The sequence below is a fragment of the Phyllobates terribilis genome, unplaced genomic scaffold, assembly GCF_046119375.1.
Source record: "Phyllobates terribilis strain yellow unplaced genomic scaffold, ASM4611937v1 Scaffold_11__3_contigs__length_659146591, whole genome shotgun sequence".
Classification (NCBI taxonomy): domain Eukaryota; kingdom Metazoa; phylum Chordata; class Amphibia; order Anura; family Dendrobatidae; genus Phyllobates; species Phyllobates terribilis.
Genome location: NW_027362771.1, coordinates 533,740,596 through 533,763,346, shown reverse-complemented (window position 1 = coordinate 533,763,346; position 22,751 = coordinate 533,740,596). Strand labels below are relative to the sequence as shown.

The 22,751-nt window shown below is 41.5% G+C and overlaps 1 protein-coding gene across 26 annotated transcripts in view; it reads right to left on the bottom strand.

The window, feature by feature from the left end:
- Nucleotides 1-22,751, bottom strand: part of CAMK2B (calcium/calmodulin dependent protein kinase II beta) — a 167,124-nt gene that overhangs the window by 4,383 nt on the left and 139,990 nt on the right. For 7 of the 26 annotated variants that reach the window (XM_073653781.1, XM_073653783.1, XM_073653782.1 and 4 more), the window contains 8 exons: nt 20,137-20,208; nt 17,419-17,463; nt 14,177-14,225; nt 12,098-12,226; nt 7,866-7,985; nt 5,314-5,389; nt 2,238-2,332; nt 511-745 (listed from right to left, as the gene is read on the bottom strand). In XM_073653781.1, coding sequence (XP_073509882.1) covers nt 513-745; nt 2,238-2,332; nt 5,314-5,389; nt 7,866-7,985; nt 12,098-12,226; nt 14,177-14,225; nt 17,419-17,463; nt 20,137-20,208 — 819 coding nt within the window. In that variant the 3' untranslated portion in view covers nt 511-512. The remainder of the gene's footprint in view (nt 1-510; nt 746-2,237; nt 2,333-5,313; nt 5,390-7,865; nt 7,986-12,097; nt 12,227-14,176; nt 14,226-17,418; nt 17,464-20,136; nt 20,209-22,751) is intronic. The other 19 variants (XM_073653804.1, XM_073653798.1, XM_073653795.1 and 16 more) reach the window with 6 other exon arrangements.

Sequence of the window (22,751 nt, the reverse complement as noted above, 5' to 3'; positions counted from 1 at the left end):
GACTGACCTTCATTTCTTAAAGTAATGATGGCCACTCGTTTTTCTTTACTTAGCTGCTTTTTTCTTGCCATAATACAAATTCTAACAGTCTATTCAGTAGGACTATCAGCTGTGTATCCACCTGACTTCTGCACAACACAACTGATGGTCCCAACCCCATTTATAAGTCAAGAAATCCCACTTATTAAACCTGACAGGGCACACCTGTGAAGTGAAGACCATTTCCGGTGACTACCTCTTGAAGCTGATCAAGAGAATGCCAATAGTGTGCAAAGCAGTCATCAAAGCAAAAGGTGGCTACTTTGAAGAACCTAGAATATAAGACATATTTTCAGTTGTTTCACACTTTTTTGTTAAGTATATAATTCCACATGTGTTAATTCATAGTTTTGATGCCTTCAGTGTGAATGTACAATTTTCAAAGTCATGAAAATACAGAAAAATCTTTAAATGAGAAGGTGTGTCCAAACTTTTGGTCTGTACTGTATAGTATAGAAAAAAAAATCTTACTGTCACTGGAGGGGTGCCACTGGGGCCCCTGAGCAGTGGAAGTGGACGTTCTGCCACTTGCCATCACGACGATGCCAAACACGGGTCTCTTCGGATTGGCTGGTACGAGGTCGACCCTGTGTATCGATGTATTGTGTCAGGCGTATGTAGGCGATACAGGCGGCGTCCTCTCCTACCACGTGAACGTGAGGATTCAAGATGGTCGTGTGGATTGGCTTGTTGTTCTTGGACAGCACTAGACAAAGGAAAAAGGTAAGTTATTTGAAAGAATTCTAATGAAATCCATGTTCCTGGTGTAACATTAATAAGTTATTTGATATAAATGATAGAATTGTGGCGTACCTGTTGACTCTAGAGTTGTAGAGTTTGGTTTAGACCTCGGGCACACTGCTGGATTGTGGCTTTGTATTGGTATATGAATCTCTACTGTCCGACATATTCTCCAAGACCCTATCCCAATATGTAGTGGGTTTAATTATAATAATATTAGCAAATACCTCCAACTAGAAATGTAGTATAGTTCTTCTGATTAGCTATGTCACTTACCCCATTTGCAGGGCATTGCAGTAGCTTAGGTATCCATGGTTAAGACCACTGACAACTAACTGCAACTATATCAGTGGTCGTAACCAAGCTACTGCAATGCCCTGCACATGGGGTAAAAGACATAGCTTATCAAAAGAACTATACTACATTTCTAATTGGAGGTATTTGCTAATATTGTTATAATTACACCCATTATATATTCGGATAGGATCTTGGAATTGGTAATACCCCTTTAAAGCCCCCGTACTCATTAGACTTAAATATTGGCGGTGTTGGAGGAAAGTCTAATATGTATGGAGTCGACTCTGCAGTTTGAAATTTAATGCCTTAACCCTTTCTGCTTGCTCAATTTTCTCCATTGAAAACTCATGTACTCTCAGCCGAGCTGAACGTTCAGGTTTTTGGAGAAGTCGGAAGAGATAGCTGACGACCAAACGAGCGCTCGGCAATCAGCTATCTAATGTGTGGGGCCAGCTTTATTAGAAGGAAATCTTTGCCATGATCCTCATCTTATATAGGGATAAAAGTGATTCCAAATCGTGCCGCCCTGTCTAGAAGACCTGGGTGTCCATGTGTAAGGGCAGGTGCAGACTACCGTATTTTTGGTCCGAGTGCGATCCCACAAAACATCGGATCGCACTCAGACCAATGTAATTCTATGGGGCACATGTCCAATTTTTTCCTTGGACCGTGTCTGTTCAAGGAACAGAATTTCAGCATGCACAATTTGCATCCATAAATCGCACTTGGCCATGCAAGTCAATGAATCAGCAGAAAACATTGCACTGCACTCGGATGGCATCTGAGTGCAGTCCGATTTTCACGGACTGACATATTGGAGAAGATACATAATTTTTTTTCCATCTTCTCCATATCCGAGAAAATTGGATCACAATACGATCAAATTCTGATCATAGTGTGATTAGCTTAATCGGACCGATTTTCTTGGACGAGAGAAAATACGGTGGTGTGACCCTAACCTAAGAGGCAATACAAGTCCATGGATTCCAGGAGCAGATTATTACTAAAAGAATTAGAGTTTTTGCAGCCAGGTGGGCCTCTGTGACCTCCTTTTCTTTGGGGAACCCTTTGAACAGAAAAGGATTGCCAAAAGTGGTCACACAAAAGACAAACACAAACATGTTCCCAGAAAGAGAATATCAAATAATTGTCATATTTACAGTTCTCAAAGTAAAATCGATGAAAATCTATTCCTTCCACAAGGTTACCCAAAGCTTCTGGCTCAAAAGTGGTCAATCCTGGGTCACAAATCTTCCTGAAAATAAAAGTTAAGTGAGAGGTCTCATTATTCTGGGAAGGCATTAGTATATTGTATCAACTAAATATAGTCATTCATTAAAGATTACACTCAGCAAAAGTCAAAGTGTGGTCACAATACTTTATTTCCTACATCAGTGCATGACCACAACAGTCTCTGCATTTGTATTAACTCAATGCTGATGCCATGAAGGTGTCTAGATTCCAAATATATATATGCAAGTTTTTTTTTTGTTTTTTTTTACATAAAAGTATATATTTTTGAATAAATAAATAATTTTCTGATCTGTTTTTATTAAAAATGTTCAAACATCAACCATTTGTCTTTTGCAGCCTGCATGTATTTTCATACATTGCAGGCTGCCCAGTACTGCTTAGAGTGAAATGCATCACATTAACTCTCTGATGGCTCAGTCCGGTCTATAACCTCACTCTTTGTTCTCTCGCTCTTTGAGAACAAATCCAAGCTGATATCTTTACCAAAAAAAAAAAGGATCGAAAGGAATAACTGCTCTATGGGCATTCAGGAGAACAAAGAGAGAGAATAGAGACTGTGTAATCAGAGCACTTATCTTATGGATTTCACATGATACGGGACTGAGCAGCGTGCAATGTATAGGAATACATGCAGGCCACAAAAGACAAGCAATTGATTATTTTTTATAAAGACCAATTACAAAATCATTTTTAGCCCAAAAAATATGTGTATTTTACTAAAAAATTACCCCTGAGGAACCCATAACCTTTAAGAAGAACCTGAAAGTTGATACATGCTGCCCAAGCCTGTATCAGATACTGGTTGCTTAATTTCAATCTTGTATGTTTGCGTTGGGGCATTTTAGAGAAAAACATACTTTATATGCCCGCTGGGGACTGAGCGCACTCAAGACTAGTCATAAAAGCAGATCCCAAGTGGCTTCTTCCTGCCGGTTACCAGTGACTGACAAGTCTCTCCTCATACAAGCATGCAGGGAAAGACCTGTCAATCATTGGCAGTGGGCGGGAGAAACCCGAGATCTTTCTAATCTCTTGATCAGTGAGTGAAGGTTTGACAACTAATGCACAAGAAGCCTGTATATGCTTCTTATCTGTTTTTCATTTACTTTAATGGGGAAAAATGATTGACCATATCTGGATCTGTTTTACCTCCATTGACTTTAAATGGGATTTAAAAAAAAAAAAACTATAAAAAGAAAAAGACCAAATGCTCCAAAATAACAAAAAAAATACAGCTGCAACCCACAATTCACTGTGTAGTGCAAGTGTCTTCCAGTCCTTGTTTTTACAAGCTGGCAGCAATGATATGACCACTGCAGTCAATCAGTGTCTTCAGGCCTCATGTGGCGGGTGTTGATGGCAGTAAAATGATGGCTGAGACCACTGATCAGCTGCAGTATTTATATCATTCCTGGCAGCTGATTAACAAACACAGGAATGTTCACAGAAGCATCTGCAGTAGATCGGCGCAGGATTAAAATGGTGAGGTTTGATTTTTTGTTGTTGTTTATTTCTTTATTTTACTCACTTATACAGCGCTTTATAGACATTATCACTGTCCCCATCGGGCTCACAATCTAGATTCCCTATCAGTATGTCTTTGGAGTTTGGGAGGAAACCCATGCAAACACAGGGAGAACATACAAACCCCTAGTAGATGTCATCCTTGGTGGGATTTGAACCCAGGACCCCAGCGCTGCAAGGCTGCAGTGCTAACCACTGAGCCACCGTGCTGCCCATATTTTAATGTATTTGCTGCTGTTCATTGTTTTTTTCCCAAAAATGATTTTTTATTTTTTTTTTAATGTTTTGTTTTGATCTTTTTTTCTCAAATTTATTGAAAATGGACCCAGCAGTGATGCGCGCCCATTGTATTAATCCACTATATAACAATTACATAATTGGTACAAGTCATGTATAAAAATTGTCATATTTGATATAGTGTATACGGCAGCATTTAAAGGGAATCTGTCACCAGATTTTTGCTACCTCATCTGACAGCAGCATAATGTAGGGGCAGAGACCCTGATTCCAGCGATGTATCACTTAGTTTACTGGGTGCAGCAGTTGTGACACAGAGTTTTTAGATGTAGCAGAGCTCAGAAAGCTAACCCCACCCAAGCCACAGCTCTCTGTGTCCATTGTCTATTGACAGTGAGCTGCTTATCAGAGGAGGAGGCGTGGTCAGACCAGCGCTCACAGGAGCTGTAAGTCCAGGCAGTCCTGATGATAAAACATTCATTGTATTGAAACAACAGCACACAGCCTAATAAGTGACATATCCCAGAAGTCTGTGCCTCAGCCCCAATCTCATGCTGTCCTCAGATTACATAGCAGATACCTGCTGACAGATTCTCTTTAAAGGCAGTATGTCACCCCCCAAAACTTAAATTAAACAATTTATGCAGTCATATAGTGGACGTAGCTCCAGACCTGCATGTCTGCAGTGACTTTGTAGGAGCTTAGCGAGCGAGCACACACACAGTGTCAGTGTCAGTATGAGTCGCTCGATTCCATCTCTCCTGTCTGCAGCGGCCGCTCGCCGCACTAAAGATCAGAAAGTAGCCGGCAGCCGACGCAAACAAAATAGAGGGATGAGAGGGCGCCTGCACTGACATTGTGTGTGCGCACGCTTGCTGGGCTCCTGCACTGTCAGTGTGCACACACAGGGCCAAGATTCTGGGTCAGTCAGCTGTCACTCTGGGCAAGCGAGTGCTGTCAATCAAGCTAAGGAAATGTGCAGGATGCTAGTTCAGGGAGCGGAACGGTGCACGGAGACCTTTTATCTAAAACTAAAGTAGTGACATTCACACTGCAGGTATGATTTTATTTAGGGGCTAAGTCCCCTTTATGACTGTGGGAAGTGGTTTAGTTTGAGTTTTGGTGGTGACAGACTCCCTTTAAGAATTAAACTATGTATAGTGAATATGACCTCAATCCCCCCTCCCCCATTACTATACAGTAGTGCCATGAATAACTCACGCATATGCCTCGAAGTCTCCATTATTCACTGCCTCGATCAGTTGTTCTGTTATCTTAATGATTTCCTGTTTTCGAGCTAGAATAACAAAATAGCCATTAAATAGAGAAATAAATCCACAGAGGATAAGCGAGAGCGGCACAAACATGGTCAGCGGAAGTGATAGAAGATGGCAAGATGATGAGAGTGGATGTAGGGAACAATGGTGGATTATTAAGAAGATAAATCAAGTACAATGCAAAAATAAAATGCTCAGCAGCAAGAACACAGTTATGAAGACTAATAGTGTAAAAAGTGGTTGATGTTAGTTGACCCAATGGAACCTGTGGTGTAAAAGAAAAGGACATATTGTAAACTGAAGACATTGTGTTACCATAGACTGCAGTCACATCGATTAATAGACCGGATACAGTTTTAGGCCACGTTCACACGTTAAGTATTTGGTCAGTATTTTACATCATGTCTTACAAATACTAATGTAAAATACTGACCAAATACTGAACATGTGAACATGGCCATAAAGTGACCCCGGTCCTATTAGACCAGTATCCATTAGTTTACTAGCACAATTCCCCACAATACAAGATTGAATAAGAGGGACAAGTGGGATGTTCCGCAGTCAACGGTCAGTCACAGAAGATGAACAGTGCCTGATGAACCTTCCTTTTATACCCCTCTATTGAAACCCACCTACCCACCAATCAGGTAAGCCCTACACCGCTCTTCATCCATATTCTCCTCCCCCACAATTCCCACTCTAAATCCTAATCCTAAATATTAACCCCTTACAAACCAAAGTTTGGGCCTAGTCTACTTCAAAAGTAATAAGGCCCTCTCTTAAAAGGGTTTTCCACTACTTGGACAACCCCTTCTCAATACCTATGTTTCCCCCTACTAAAATAATGCCGACACTGTTCCAACGGTGTCGGCCCTGGCTCTCCCGGGGCTCTCCTGACATTGTTATGTTGCGTAATCCATGCGGCCAATCAGCGATGGCTTCAGTCTCTTTACGTACGTAATTTACATCCAAAGTAAGTGATATAGCAGCAGCAACTCTCACTTCCTCCGGATGTCTTGGTTTGTCCGGAGGAGGGGAGGGTGAATCCAGCACTGATTGGCCACAGGGATTGTGTGACATAATAATGTCAAGTGAGCCCCAGGAGAGCTAGTGCTTAATTGACCATATTGACAAATTAGGATAGAAAACAAATCAATGGCCTGTAGAGATCAGTGAAAACATTTACAGGACCATGGTCCATTGGCCAGGCCAGTGTTCCATGGCCGCTGGACCAGTGCCCTGTCACCACCTCTTATCTGTCAGTATCCCCAGTTCCTCTTTTGATTCACCGGCCAGGCACGATGTTGTGTGTACATGATGCCACAATAATGATGTTGCACCAGGCCGGCTAAGCAAAAAGAAAAGCCGGAGATGTCAGCAGGTAGGAGATGATTGGTAGAGTTCCCGTCCAGCAGCTATGGAATTTTGACATGGCCGCTAAACCAGGGTCCTGCGAATTCACTCATCTCTAGTCAGCCATGAATCTGGAACATCTGGGTGTGAGCTGCTGTTTTCTTTAAACATCCACTGAAGGTCCTGAGTAGGAAGCCTTATGTGCCCTAATAAGTGCCCAATTTGATGAGATAACCAATTTAATGGATAGTAATTAGAAAGTGATGAGAAAGTTTTTCAAAACTCTAAACAAAATAATAGAGAATACGAGGAAGAAGATTTAATTTATTTCAGGAAAATAAACAAATTATTTGAGAGCATATGAAAAATATGGAAGACAATTCTATTTAAAGCAAAGAGCAGAAGAATAAAAGAGAGATAAAAAGGAAAAGAAAATAATGAGTCGAAAATAGACAACTGGAGACAACTGGCATCAATAAGTACAAGTGGTATGAAAAAAATCACATGTCTAAAGAAAAAGAATATGCTTTAGAAGGAGAACAAAGAAAAAGAGCATCATACTGAGAAGATATGTGATGATTAAGAGCACAGAACTTGTCTTAAGTGGGTCAGACAGGGCTTGCGAGAAATGGAAAAGCATAGAGGAAAGTTAAAAATCATCATAAGAAGAGAAAATAAAACTACAGAAGACGACCATTCTGGTTAGAAAAATTGTAGAAGAATAGGAAAGGTTTGTGGTAGGACAAGACAGAAGATTGTGAAAGTTTTTGAGAGTAATAAAAGAGTCTTGTGCTTTGTGTAATAATAAGAATTCAAGAAATAATAAAAACTAGTTTAAAATGATGAAACGTGATTTCTGAGTGTCAGAGAGAAGTACAACTTACAAAGTGTTAAAGACAAAAATTGAGGATGAATTCAACAAGTAAAACTGGAGATCAATAAACATTGTTCATTATGGTAGAACACTTTGGAAGTTGATGTCGGTAAGATGATGTAGACATGCATCTGAAAGGAACCAGAACATAGCGTAGAAGAAAGGCAAAGATATGATAAGATGGAAGTCAATTAATAAGAAAGAGGTCCATAGCTGGAAGGCGGTGGGAGCCCATGTGAGATGCGTTTGTATGCGCGAGTTCTACTTACGCTGTACAAACGGAGAGTTTAGGTGGGGCTGGGAAAGCCGATGCTGCGTGTTGGAGTACTGCACTCCCTCTGCTTCTGAGCCTCGTCTGACTGTGTTAAATATATCTGTAAATCTAGCAGCTGGGAGGGGGACAAAAAGACAGGTACCAGGGAAAGGGATAGAAACCGAGACAAGAGACAGAGGCAGAAAGACAAGAGACAGAAGCAGAAGTCAACAGGAAGAGTAACAGATTGGCAAAGACAAAGGTAGAACAAGAGACAGTTCCCAAGGTGGTAAAGGAGAGACACAAGTAAAAAGATAAGACAGAAGAAGTGGCAGAAAAACAGAGAGGTAAAGACAAGAGACAGTAACAGAGTTAGTACAGAGAAAAGGTGGAAAGGTAAAGTAAAGGTAGCAAGAAAGCAGCAAAGACAAAGGTTGAAGAACAATTGACAGATACCAAGGTGGTAAAGGAGAAACATAAGTGAAAAGATAAGACAGAAGAAGTGGCAGCAAAACAGAGAGGTAAAGACAACAGACAGTAACAGAGTTAGTAAAGGTGAGAGAGGAGTACAGAGAAAAGGTGGAAAGGTAGAGTAAAGGTAGCAAGAAAGCAGCAAAGACAAAGGTAGAAGAACAATTGACAGATACCAAGGTGGTAAAGGAGAGACAGTGGAAAGATAAGACAGAAGAAGTGGCAGCAAAACAGAGAGGTAAAGGCAAGAGACAGTAACAGAGTTAGTAAAGGTGAGAGAGGAGTAAGGGTGGAGAGGTAGAGTCAAAGATTGGATGAGATGCAGTGATAAATTCATATAGGACAGAAATAGAGAAGCAGAGACAGAGCAGTAGCAAAAAAGTAGGATAAGAAGAAAAAGAGGTAAGCAGTGACAAGACATCAGAGATAAAGATAGAAAAACAAGACAAAGGCCGAGGTGGACAGATAAAGGATAAATTAAGGGAAAGGCAGAGACAGTAGGCAGAGAGAATATGTAAAGAATGAAGAGAAATTGGCAAAGGTACAGAGAAGAGATACAGAGGAAAGATGCCAAGAAATGGAGACAGAAGTGCAAAGATAAAGAGTTTGAGATACAGAAATGAATCAGGGCAGAAGGCCAGAATATACAGGAAAATCAAGATTAAATCAAGATAGAAAAAAGACAGGAAGAGCAGTTAGAGATATTGATATTGGAAAGAAGAGTGCAAAAATAAAAGGATTTAGAGGGGTCGGACCAGTAGGGGAAGAACCAATTTAAAAAGAAAAAAAAAGAAAAAAGAAGAAAACAGATATCAACACAGAAAGAGCAGAGACACGGCAGCAATGTGAGTGACAAGAAACACAAACAACATCTCATCACGAACAGGCAAGGACAGTGCCATCTCCATCCCCACTCCCCCGGTAAGGTTAGTAATGCCAGTGCCAATCCCCACACACATCACAGTGACAGAAACACGAGGGCCGCTTCGATTAGTCTACCCTTTCCCTACAATTAACAACACAACAGCCTAATATTCAGATATTTCCATTATATTGTACAATCATGCCATAGTTTTACATATGTCTCTACTCATCAATTAGGAATTACATAATATACAGCTGCATGTAAAAGTTTGGGCACCCCTGGTCAGAATGACTGTTATTGTGAACAGTTAAACACGTTGAAGATTAAATGATCTCTAAAAGGCCTAAAGTTAAAGATGACACATTTCCTTTGTATTTTAGGCTTAAAAAATATATATTGTCATGTTTTGCATTTTAAAAATTACTAAAAGGAAAATGGGCCGATGCAAAAGTTTGAACACCCTGCATGGTCAAGAGTCTTTCAATTCTTGATTGTGGGATTTTCATCCATTCTTCCTTGGAAAATTCTTCCAGTTCTGTCTTGGCTGCACTGCTAGTTTGAAGTCTAACCACAGATTTTCAATGATGTTCAGATCAAGGGACTGTGAGGGCCATTGTAAAACCTTCAGGTTGCGCCTTTTGAGGTCGTCTATTGTAGATTTTGATGAGTGTTTAGGATCATTATCCACTTGTAGAAGCCATCCTCTTATCAACTTCAGCTTTTTTACAGATTGTGTTATGTTTGCATCAAGAATTTGTTAAAATTTCAACACAACCCCAAAGCATGATTAATCCACCCCCATGCTTAATGGTTGGTGAGATGTTCTTCTCCTGAAATTCTGTGCCCTTTTTTCTCCACACATTTTTTTGATCATTGTGACCAAAGAGTTCTATTTTAACCTCATCGGTCCACAGGCCTTGTTTCCAAAATGCATCAGGCTTGTTTAGTTTTTCTTTTGCATACTTCTGACGCTGAATTTTATGGTGAGGACGCAGGAGAGGTTTTCTTTTGATGACTTTTCCATGAAGGCCAAATTTCTGCAGGTGTCTCTGAACAGTAGTGTAGCATCGGCGTCTCTGCCTCCTGCCCGGCAGGGACGCCGTCCCCCCTACCGCCGCGGTCCTGCTCCGGCGTCTTCTGGCCTCCCTGCAGCTGCTGCTGGTGCACACAGCTTCCCCAGCTCTGGGCTTAGGGCGCGCGCGCGCTCCCTCCCTCTTCAAGGGGCTGCGCGCGCCATCCTAAAAAGTCCCCAGCCAATGGCCGGAGGACTTCCCCTATAAAAGGCACCTCCTCCAATATGGAGGTGCCCGTGCAAGGTTGTAGCTTTGTGTGTGATACTCTGCTTCAGCCCTCAGGTCCCGCTGCTAGCCTGACTACCAGTCCAGCCCGCCAGCCAGACTACAAGTCCAGCCCGCCAGCCAGACTACAAGTCCAGCCCGCCAGCCAGACTACAAGTCCAGCCCGCCAGCCAGACTACAAGTCCAGCCCGCCAGCCTGACTATAAGTCCAGTCCGCCAGCCTGACTACTAGTCCAGTCCGCCTGCTTGTCTACTCTCCAGGCCGACAGTCTGTCTACAGTCCAGTCCGCCAGTCTGTCTATGGGCTCTGTCCACCTGCTTACCTGGAAGCACCTGCCTGTTACCTGCCGTGCCTACCAGCCAGCCTACCTGGAGGCTCCTGCCTGTTACCTGCCATGCCTACCAGACAGCCTACCTGGAGGCTCCTGCCTGTTACCTGTCGTGCCTGCCAGCCCGCTTACCTAGAAGCACCTGCCTGTTACCAGCCGTGCCCACCAGCCTGCCTACCTGGAGGCTCCTGCTTGGTACCTGCCATGCCTGCCAGTCCATCTGCCTGGATCACCCATCAGCCTGCCTGCCGTGCCCATCTGCTGTACCGGTCAGTCTCTACTTTCTGACCCATGGGAGTCACCTGCTCTCATACAAGGTCGGTCCCCAGAGTAGCACCTGGTCCCTCTGCTCGGTCCTTTCCTGGTCACGGAGTCGATTAAGCCGCCGTACGGCCTTGGTTGGTCCGAGTTGATACCTAGTCACGCCCCTCTGGTCTCTCCTTGCACCGCAGCACAGAGGTTCCACCACCTGGATCCGTAACAAGTAGAACAATGTACCACAACTCCAGAGTCTGCTAGATCTTTCTGAAGGTCTTTGGTAGTAAAGCGGGAGTTCTGATTTGCTCTCTAGCAATCCAATGAGCAGCTCTTACTGAAATTTTGCTTGGTCTTCCAGACCATATGTTGACCTCCACTGTTCCTGGTAACTGTTATTTCTTAAATACATTTCGAACTGAGGAAAGGGCAACTTTAAAACGCTTTGCTAACATCTTATAGCCTTCTCCTGCTTTGTGGGCCTCCACCATTTTCAGAGTGCTGGGCAGCTGCTTAGAAGATCCCACGGCTGCTGTTTTTGGCACAAAGTTAGAGGAGGCTGGGTTTTTATAAAACTGGGAAATTTGCATCACCTGGCCTTTCCTAACAATGATAGTGAACAAGCCATAACCCTAACAAGCTAATTAAGGTCTGAAACCTTTATCAAAGTTATCTGAGCACACAAATCTCCAAGGGTGCCCAAACTTTTGCATCAGCCCATTTTCCGCTTTGTAATTTTTAAAATGTAAATAATCACAATATATAGATATTTTTTGCATAGAAAGGAAATATGTCATCTTTAACTTTAGGCCTTTTAGAGATCATTTCATCTTCAACTTGCTTAACTGTTCACAATAACAGTAATTTCGACCAGGGGTGCCCAAACTTTTACACGTCACTGTAGTTAAAAACACCGTATATATTGTAATGCAGCATTGAAGCGTACATTGCTAAAGAAGAGTACTATTGAATAAAACATTTTTCATGCATAGTTTTTATGGTTCTCCTATTTCTCCATCCTATTACTTACGCTGTGCAAGAGGTGAATGGGGGAAGGATGGGGAGAGGGGCTGCTGAGCAACCGCGGCTTGGGGTCCCTCAGCATCCAGAGCCCCCGAGCCCCGTCTCACTGAGCTTAAAATGTCTGAGAACTTCAGCACTAGAGAGAACCGGGAGAGAAGAGGAGTTGAAGCCGGACAGAGAAGAAGTATATTCCAGTGGGGCATGGAGAGGAAATGAGTACGGCAATTGATAAGGAAAATGGTGGCAGGCCAATGATGAGTTGTAGAAAATAATGATGGGTGAGCATTAAAGACAAAGAAAACTGGGAGTGGGAAAAAATAGGAATCCCAAAATAATGAGCTATTATGTCTGAATGGGTCAAAATCTAAATTTAAATGTGATGATCTGATTGTGAAGTTTTCACAGGCAAAATTTGTTTTTTGTACCCCTTGGCCATAAAATTACCAATGCACTATAAACTCAGTATCATAATAGTTTATAAAGGGTGACTATCATTCAATAACATTTTTTATATCTTATAGGAACTGATATGTGCTGCTGATTGGGGGAGTCCAGATACCCCCACAGATCGATCAAAACACTGCTCTGAAGGGCATAGACTTATATCGACCGGTTTAAGGGCTCAATATAAGTCTATGAGTCCATACACAGATCATGCAGGAGCTGCGCACATCATAGCACTGTTTTGACCATAAATGAAGGGATGAATATTGGAGACTGAAACTTTTTGCACTTTTAATATCCAAACCAGTAACATAAGTAAAAAAAATAATTTTTCTAAGTCAAAGTTGTCCATAGCCTTTCAACCATTAAGCTGGATTCACACCATGTGCTCCTCTCTGCTCAGCTTCCAGGGGGGCTTCCATCTGAACAGTCGAAAAATAATATGAACCCAGTTTTTAAAAGTTTTGCTATTTAATCTGAGATCAGCATGATGTACAAACAGAGACACTGATTCCAGCGAGGTGTCACTTACTGGGCTGCTTACTGTAGCTTTGATAAAATCACAGTTTTATTAACAGGAGATTATCACCAGAGGACTAGTAAACCTGCTGCCATGTAGTCCTCCAAATTCATGAGCTCTGTATAACGCCACCATGTAGTCCTCCAAATTCATGAGCTCTGTATAATGCCAGTCCATCACTGATTTGCAGCTTTCTGCCTATGCACACTGTACACAGAAAGCTGCCAATCAGTGGTGTGGGCGGGGTTATACAGAGCTCAGCATTCAGAGAACTGATCGTGGTTTTATCAAAACTACCGCAAGCAGCTCAGTAAGTGACACATGGCTGGAATTGGGGTCTCTTCCCCTACATTATACTGCTCTCAAATGGCTTAGCAAAAACAAGGTGACAGATTCCCTTTAAGAAAAAAATGTTTGCAATGTTTTGAGTAGCATCAGATATCCTGTACATTACTGGCAGGGATGGACAACAAAAAAAGTTATATCTTTTTATTTATTATAACTTAAATTTATATGGGAATATTTTAGAATCCCCTAAAATACAAGGAGGGGGATATATATCATCATCATCATTTTATTTATATAGCGCCAACATATTCCACAGCGCTTTGCAATTCAGACAATTAACAGACATTATCGGCAATACATATACCGTGTTTATATATATATATATATATATATATATATATATATATATATATATATACATATATATTTGTGATTGCATTGGTATTAATGGGAAAAGCTCTAAAAAACATAAAAATGACTTAGAAAAAAAAGGAATGGAGTAAACAGTTCATTGAATGAATGAATGAATGAATTAGGATATGATAAACATTTTTAAAGGGACAACACATATAACACATAACTGGAAAGTACAATGGCATGAATAAACAGACGTTATATGGTGACTGCACCGTGTACATGTCCCTATGTTTGTAAGGTACGAGTCCGTGTTGTGTCATTATTGTCATTTTATAACGAGGCATATGACATGGTTATAAGAAAGATGGCGGAGATGTGTTTTTTTTAAAGACTCATTGGTCAACCAGATGGTCAGTCCACGATAGAAGTTGTAGGAAGAGAGACGAGATTATTGGATGCAGACTAGATCCACCATACCTTTCATCTCCTCATCCTCTGGGTTGGTGTGTGTACTGTCCGAGGATTCCTGCGTGAGAGAGAGAACAAAACCGTGGGATGTTTGGAAAGTCGTGAGAGTTATAGAAAGAGAAAATCACACCGGTTACAGACGAGTGTAGGACAGTCATATGATCCCGTAATCACAACAAAGTTTTTATTTGACGTTACGGAGCTTCATGCCAACTTATCCCCTGGAGAACAACCCAAAAATACCCTCAAAGCCGACATTACAAAAACCACACATCCATTGTTTTATTCTACTGGAAGGAATTGTGATCGTAGACATATGGGATGCTCCATATATATCCAGATTCACACTGATACCCTATTATCTTAGACTTCAACACCAGGAGGAACTTTAAAGAACAAACCAAGTCAAGCTATGAAAAAGATATACCTAAGACAATGACAATAAAATTGTACTTTGTTCACCACAGTGCAAAATGGAAACCAATCGGTAGAAATTAAGGGCTCATGGCCTTCTACTTAGCGGGTAAACCCATGTTATAAAATGATGATATATCGCTGGCGCTCATGTAGTGCTGCATCTCCTTTGTAGCTGCGCGAGTGGGCAGGACACGGCTGTGCAGGGAAAGGAAATACGGTCCCATTAAAAGAGTATTCCCATCTCCAAGGTCCTATCCCAATATCTAGTAGGTGCAATAATAATAATATTAGCAAATACATCCAATTAGAAATGTAGTATAGCTCTTCTGATTCGCTATGTCACTTACCCCATGTGCAGGGCATTGCAGTAGCTTAGATATCCATGGTTACGACTAGACACTTAAAAGTTCGGCTTTCGTGCCGAACACGGATTTTCCTGGAAGGCCGTTGCAATGTTCAGAGTTCCGAGAGAAGAGAGAGAGAGAGAAAATTTGGGGTTCGGCTTCTTGGTTAAGTTCGGGTACAGTTCTGGTACCCGAACCGAACTTTGGAATAAAGTTCGGGTCGGGTACCAGATCACTGGCACTTACACGGGTCTGCTCATTCCTAGTTACAACAATTCATATAGTGACAGTTAGTTAGCTGTTAGTGGTCATATCCATGGATACCTAAGCTACTGCAATGCCCTGCACATGGGGTAAGTGACATAGCGAATCAGAAGAACTATACTACATTTCTAATTAGAGGTATTTGTTTAATATTATTATTACTACAACTACTACATATTGGGATAGGATCTTACAGATAGGAATACCCCTTTAAGTTAATGGGGCCATGCTGCAGTACCATGCACATTTATATGGTATTGATCACCACTATGCAGGAAAAACTACATCAGTGCTGCATCCCCTTCATTCTCAGAATTGATTAGAGTCCTAAAAGTCAGAAGTCGGACCCCCACAGGTCATAAAGTGATCACATGTCCTAGTGATCACTTTATAACATGGGGAAACCCCTTTGAACAGATCCTGACAAGTATGGCAGATCATCTGTCAACCTACGTGTAAAATGGCAGACCGTGACGTAACTGATGCATGGTCAGCTAAAGCAACATTTTTATTGAAAATTTATTGAAAATGTTTTTTTGGATTTCGATAGAAGTGATGGTTGGGGTAAGAAAATCCTAAAACAGTAATAATAATAGATTTCTCATAAGGCCAGATTTCTAAAAACTGTCAGAAAGAACAACCGTCTCTATGACCCATAGCAACCAATCATAGCGCAGCTTTCATTTTACTAGAGCCGTTTAAGAACTAAAAGGTGAGCTCTGATTGGTTGCTATGGGCAACAAAGACTACCTTTCATACAGGCAGTTTTGATAGTGCCTCATTTATCAGAACGGTCTAAAATCAAATATGTTTTTTGTTGCCTACAGCTCACCTTTTATTTTTAACCCCTTCTTCGCACCCTGACATACCTATACGTCATACACAGGGTGTTACTGAGCCCCCTCCATACAAGGCAGATGCGGGTACGGCGTTAAACAGACGGCATCTGCCTCTAAGAGCAGCGACTGGAGCTAAAAAGCTTAGATCAATGCTAGTTAACCTTTTAGAAGCTGCTGACAATCACTGACAATAGCATTTAAAATTACAAAAAATGTTTATAAAAGTATTTCAAGAAGCATCAAAAATAGAATCAACCCCTATTTTACTATCTGAAAATAAAGAAATTAAAAATAAAGATATTTATTATCACCACATCCATTAATAATCAAATCTTCGAAACGATTAAATTAATTAACCCATGCAGTAAAATGGCTAAAAAATTAATAAAGCGAAAAATTGACATTTTTCAGTCCTCTGCAAAAATTCAATAAAAACGCTCAAAACATCTTATATATCTCCAAAAATACTACCAATACACCAGTATGTACCAATAAAAACTAAAGCTCTCAATGCAAATAACAAGCCCTCATACAGTTCCATCAATGGAAAAATAATTAAATTATGGGTCTCGGAAAATGGCGACATAAGCCACATTTTTTTTACAAGGCTTATTTTTATTTACTAAAATAATTTTAAAAAATATATATAATTTTAATATCGCCGTAACCGTACTGACCTGGAGAATCAAATTACCAGATCATTTTTACAGCAAAATGAATGCTGCGAAAAGGAAACCCAAAAAATGATGGTGGAATTATATTTTTTTTTTAGCATTTCATCCCAACTGGATTTTTTTTTCCTTTCTTCAAATCAAGTGAATGATAAAAGCTAAAAAAAAATCAAGCCTATATATATATATATATATATATATATATATATATATATATATATATATTAATGCAAACAGGAAAATAAAAAGTTATGGCTCCTGGAGGAAAAAAACAAAAGCACAAAAACTCAAGATGGGGGGTCCCAAAGGGGTTTAAATGGTAAAATGACTGCAATGTGCAAGAAAAACAGTTTTTTATCACAAAAACAGACAAAAATCAGTAACACCATCTCAGATACATTTAGATTAATAGGAGTACAGGAGGTTGGGGCCATATAAGAAGATACCAGTGATATAAGTGGCACATGGCGGGGGCCCTGTTACAGATTTGGCATTGGGGCTGAAGAATTTCAGTTTTTGCCCCTAAAAAAATGACTAGGTAAAAAGGGTCTTGTGGCTCATCCAAAGATACAATCAAGAAAAACTACCAGCCGCACCCATGATAGACTCTAAAGAAATGCACATGGCACCATATATAATAACAACCCCCCTACTGGTGCCTAAAGAGGTGCATGAGACGTGACATATGAAGAGAGAGGTAAAGATATGGCAAATACCTTTATCCCGTCCACCAGGTTATGAATTACTGTGGTTTGAGGCTCCTATAGAGGAAGAAAGAATGAGAAATGGGAAGGAGGAGAGAACTAGAATAGGGAGGAGGGATGGGTACGAGGGTAGATTTAGGATGGCAGGAGAGAGGGTGGTAAGGCTGGATTTAGATGTCAGTCTGAGCGGAAACAGTAGATCACAGCGGTAATTGCCATGTTTGTGTATCTAGATGGGAAAAATGTGTTGATCCTATCATTATTAACCCTGCCTGGGTTCGGTCACACGAGCGTATCCATCAGACGAGTGCTATCCAATGTTTTATCGGATAGCACTAGGACAAATGTTATTCTATGGGGCAGTGCTGATCAGAGTTTTTTTTCTCTTACCGATTCAGCATGATGCGAGCGTCTCCGCAAATCAGATCACCCATTCAAGTCTATGGAAAACACCGGACTGCACTCGGATGACATCCGAGTGCAGTCCGATTTCTACGGATTCACACAATGAAGAAATCTTGTTCTTCATTTTCTCCCCACCTGTGCTCATCCAAGAGACTCTGACCAAACTCTGACAGTGTCATTAACATAAACGATCCGATCCTGTTGCTTGAGAGAATCTACATTTGTGTGAGCGAACCCTAAGTCCAGTCTGTATTAATATCCTTGGTACGTTTGTTTATATAAAGGTTTGGGATGCCTGTCTGTATATCAGCTGCTGGATGTTATGTCTAGGCTATGTTCCCACTATGAGCTCTTGATGTTGCAGCTTCTCTGCAACATTTCTGTATTTTTTGGACTATAAGACACACCAGACCATAAGACGCATCCCAAATTTTGGGGCGGAAAATAGGAAAAAAAAAGAGCAGCGGGCTTTAGGGAAATGGCTGCCGGAGATTGAGATCTCAGCTGGGCCTCCAGCGGCCCATGGCTTCAGGTAGATGGCCGCTGGGAAAGCAATGATGCATTCCACTCTACTCACCACCATCACCAGACCCGTGGCATTGCCACCCTTTTTCTGCCGCCGGCTTCCTGAGGAACGGACCCTGCTCCACCACCGCCAGAACCCCCCGGTAAGCCTTCATTTGGACTATAAGACCCCTCCCTTCATTTTCCTCCTAAATTTTGGGGGACATAAAGTGCATCTTATAGTTTGAAAAATACGGTAAATTAGCTTACTTACGTTTTTTTTGCATTGCTTTTTTAGTGGGTGTTTTTAACATAAATTTTTATTGCGTTTTTGACGCTGCATTTTTTGTCTCTTTTTGGTGTGTAATGTTATAAATAAAGCTGGTATTTGGCTTTGACAGAACTTCATGTGCAGATTACATTCATTGCAAATTATACAGATCTAATGCAGGTCTATGGATAAAATCCGCACATAAAACTCGTACCCACAAGAAAAATTGACATGTTTCGATATTTAAACATGCACCGCAGGTCACTTTACGCTGAGTAAAAAAAAAGCACAGAGGGCAGGAGTTTTCTATACATCCCATCCACTTTCCTGGAACTGTAGTATATTGCCTTTTTGACCGATTGAAAAAACACAGCATCAAAATCTCATAGTGGACACGGAGCCTTATTGTGTATTGCAATGATAGTTTCCCTATTTCATCACCTTGATCACAGGATCCGCCAACCATCTGTTATGTATTGGAGCGCTCCGACTATAGCAAAATGGCAGATGTTTGGAGAAACAAGAATGCAGTATTGTTTTCAGAGGTAGGTTCATGTCGGAAGTGTCTCCCTCTTCCCATTGAAATAAAAATGCAGGCTCGATTAAAGAGGTGAAGTTTACATTTATCTGGTGAGTGTCCGATTGCTGGAGCCCCACCGATCATCAGAATGGGGCAATTTTATCCATGTTGGATGCTTGACCACTGCTCCCTATGGGGCCGCTGAGCTTATTTCCAGCAGCCCTATAGAGAATAAATGGAGAGGTGGTCGGGCATCAGACCTGCCGCTTTATTTTGTAATATCAATCGGGAAACATTTATCCCCATTACATGGTTCCCAGTCGTCAGACCCTCCCCGATCAGCAAGTTATCACCTATATAGGTATAGGTAATAGCTTGTTTTCACTGGACAGCCCCTTTAAGCTAATGCATGTATACAGGGTGGTCAGAGGAGGCAGCTATGTACCTAAACGGGTGTCAAAAATGATCTTATGTACTGTATATGGCCACAAATGATCTCTATATACAAATGTCAAGCTCAGATCTAGGTCCTGATTAATTACTAATCAGGATATCTGTCAGATTGGAACCAAATTCTCTTCATATAAACCCAGCCTAAACCAGAGGGGGATACAGGTGAGGGCTATAAAAGAGATGGCGGGTCAGGAGGACTGAAAAAATGGAGGAGTGGAAAGACAGGCAAAGACTACTGGACAAATGACAGACCTCTAACTACCCCACAGAAAGAGAACAGACTAATCTAAACCACAGACAAATGACAGACTTCCCAATCCAGAGACAGAGCACAAACTTTTCTGAGCCACAGACAGATTACAACAGAAGTCCAGGACCCCACAGAGACACCTTCCTGAGACAGACCACAGACGTCTCAGAACCACAGACACAAAACAAACTTTCCCGAGGAAAGGACGGCAAGAAGGCTTTTCTCCACATACAAGAGGACCAGACGTTTCAATGTCCCCCTCCATTATGTCCCCCACAATGTCACAAATACACAAAGTGCTGCTCCGTCCTTTCCCTGTCCTCATACCAGGGCAGCTGGAGGAATGGGGCCCTTCGGACTGGTCACTCCAGCGCTGTTCTTGGTACTGTTTGTCTGGGGCTTGAGATAGAGAGATATAGAGAGAGAATTACACGTACAAAACATTTTATAACAAACCAACCATCAACTAGTTCCCCAATCAGTAACAAGGGCAAACGCTGCCATGTTAAAGGTTCTCCGAGCACATGGTGAATATGGTGGAGATGGTAAAATGCTCCCTGGCAGACCCCATTTTATCAACTGTCCGCAATTGGTGACCTTGGTTAACACTTAGGGCTTAAAGGGGTTATTTTACTGATTTAGGTTAATACCAATCCACAGAATAGGCGATAAAGGGGTGCTACCGCTGGGAATGGAGGTCCCCTGTCCCCCTTGTGGGAATATGAGACCAGAGCACTGTTGGCACCAGCTATAGTCCTGCACTCGCACTACCACTCCCATAGACGTGAATAAAATGGTGGTTACACATGTGCACCACCACACTATATACATAGGGGCACAGAGCCCCCTTTCTTAAGGAAGGTGGGGGTTTCAGAGATTGGCCGCACACACATCATACATTATTGGATAGGTGATCAATGTTGCTGCTAAAATAATAGGGTAACAGCTTTACTCCTGCATTCTAACATCACAGCTGAAAACAGTGATTGGCTGCAGCGGTCACATTAAGGATGGACATGACGACATCTCAGGACCACCAGAGTCGTGTCTCTGGAGCGGCGGAGGCTTGAATGTATAATTAATGCTGCGGATTCAAAAAATGTTCACAGCGTGCAGATAAGAAAGGCAAAATCTCATCCACATGGTGAGTGCTGTAATATGCTCTCAGCTCGACCACAATTTTCTGCTCACATCGCCCATTATTGCAAGTTAATTATGATTTGGGGGAAGGGAGATAAGCTACTAAATAAAGCCTATGACAGCACTTATCTCACAGGAAGGAAAAAGACATAGGCCCTGATTCACCAGTCTTCATGAGGAGGCGGGTTGGAGTCAGACGTTCCTGATTCATTAAAGGGAATATATCAGCAGGTTTTTGCTATGTAATCTGACAGCAGCATGATGTAGGGGCAGAGACCCTGATTCCAGTGATGCATCACTTAGTTTACTAGGTGCAGCAGTTATGACAGAATCACAGTTTTCTCTGCTGCAGATCTACCAGTGCTCAGAATGCTGAGCCCTGTATAACCCTGCCTACATCACTGATTAGCTGCTTATCAGTGGTGGGGAGTGGTTACACAGAACAACTTGACCAGGAGGCACCAGACACCTAGTCCTGTATTGATAATCTCTTGGAAATAAAACACTGATCTGATTGAAACAGTAAAACACAGCCCAGTAAGTGACACATCGCTGGAATCAGGGTCTCTGCCCCTACACCATGCCGATCTCAGGTTACTTAGCAAAAACCTGCTGACAGATTCCCTTTAAGAGGCACGCACATCTTAATGAATCAGGAGAGTCTGACAAGTGGTGTGTGCCTTCTTGAGCCACACCACAAACCTTATTTCAGTCGTGGACTGGAGAAAGATTTCTGGAGTAAGGAAAGTCACAGCTCATCATGAATTCGATGAGCTGTGATGTCACACCCTCGAATTAAAAATGCCAAAAGGTGCAACATTTTGCAACTCTTCAAAGCTATTTATGCCACAATTCTGGCATAATTCTTTGATGAATCAGGACCATGGTGTTTAAATCGGGTTTTTTTATGTTACATGTATGGCCTAAACATTTTTTGTAATGTTTTTTTTTTCTCAATGTCTTTTTTTTTATATATATCATGACATGAGTAACATTAAAAAAATTAGACTCATATTTCCTGTTTTTTGCTGGTGGATCCTGTGTTATCAGTTGAGTATCGAGGTGTTATCTGTCAATGTAATCCTACCTCTGATGATAATGAGACTTCTGAAAAGTCCTTTGTAAAGAACAGGAAGAATGAGTCTAAAAAAATGTTTCTAGGCAATAAACATACTTGTCATTTTATTGCTCTTGATTTTTGCCTAATAGTGGTAATGAAGAAATAACCTAACATTTTTGGATCTATCATGTGAACGAGATTTTCCTAAGCTTGTTTGGACACTATGGGACATATTCATCAAGCCTAATGTGCCAGAATTCTGGCATAATTTGTGCCAAAAACTATAATTCATGACTTGTTCTGTGTCAGTCATATGTCTAAGACACTTTTTGTGCCTGGTCTGACAAGGGAGCATGACCTAATTGAAAGGCGGGGGGTTTAGCAGGGAAGGTGCTCTGCCTAACTTGCAACCTCCATGCCACAAAATTTTGGTGCAAATTTCTGCACAAAGTAGGCTGGACAACTAATGGGTAGTGCAAACTTAGATTACACACTCTTAAAGGGGTTGTCCCCTTTTAGAAAATTTTTGTCCCTGGCTGCAGTTTGTTATGATATAACAAACCGCTCTTTACTCACTACCCCCGGATCCAGTGCTGAGTCTCTGATGCTGCTCCCTGTGTGCGATATGGGCTGCAGCAATGATGTCACGTCGACAGGGAAGCAGCCAGTCATTTAGCTCAGCGGCTCAAAGGGGGCGTCCTGCTTACACAGACAGAGGTCCTGAGCCTACTGATTGGCTGCT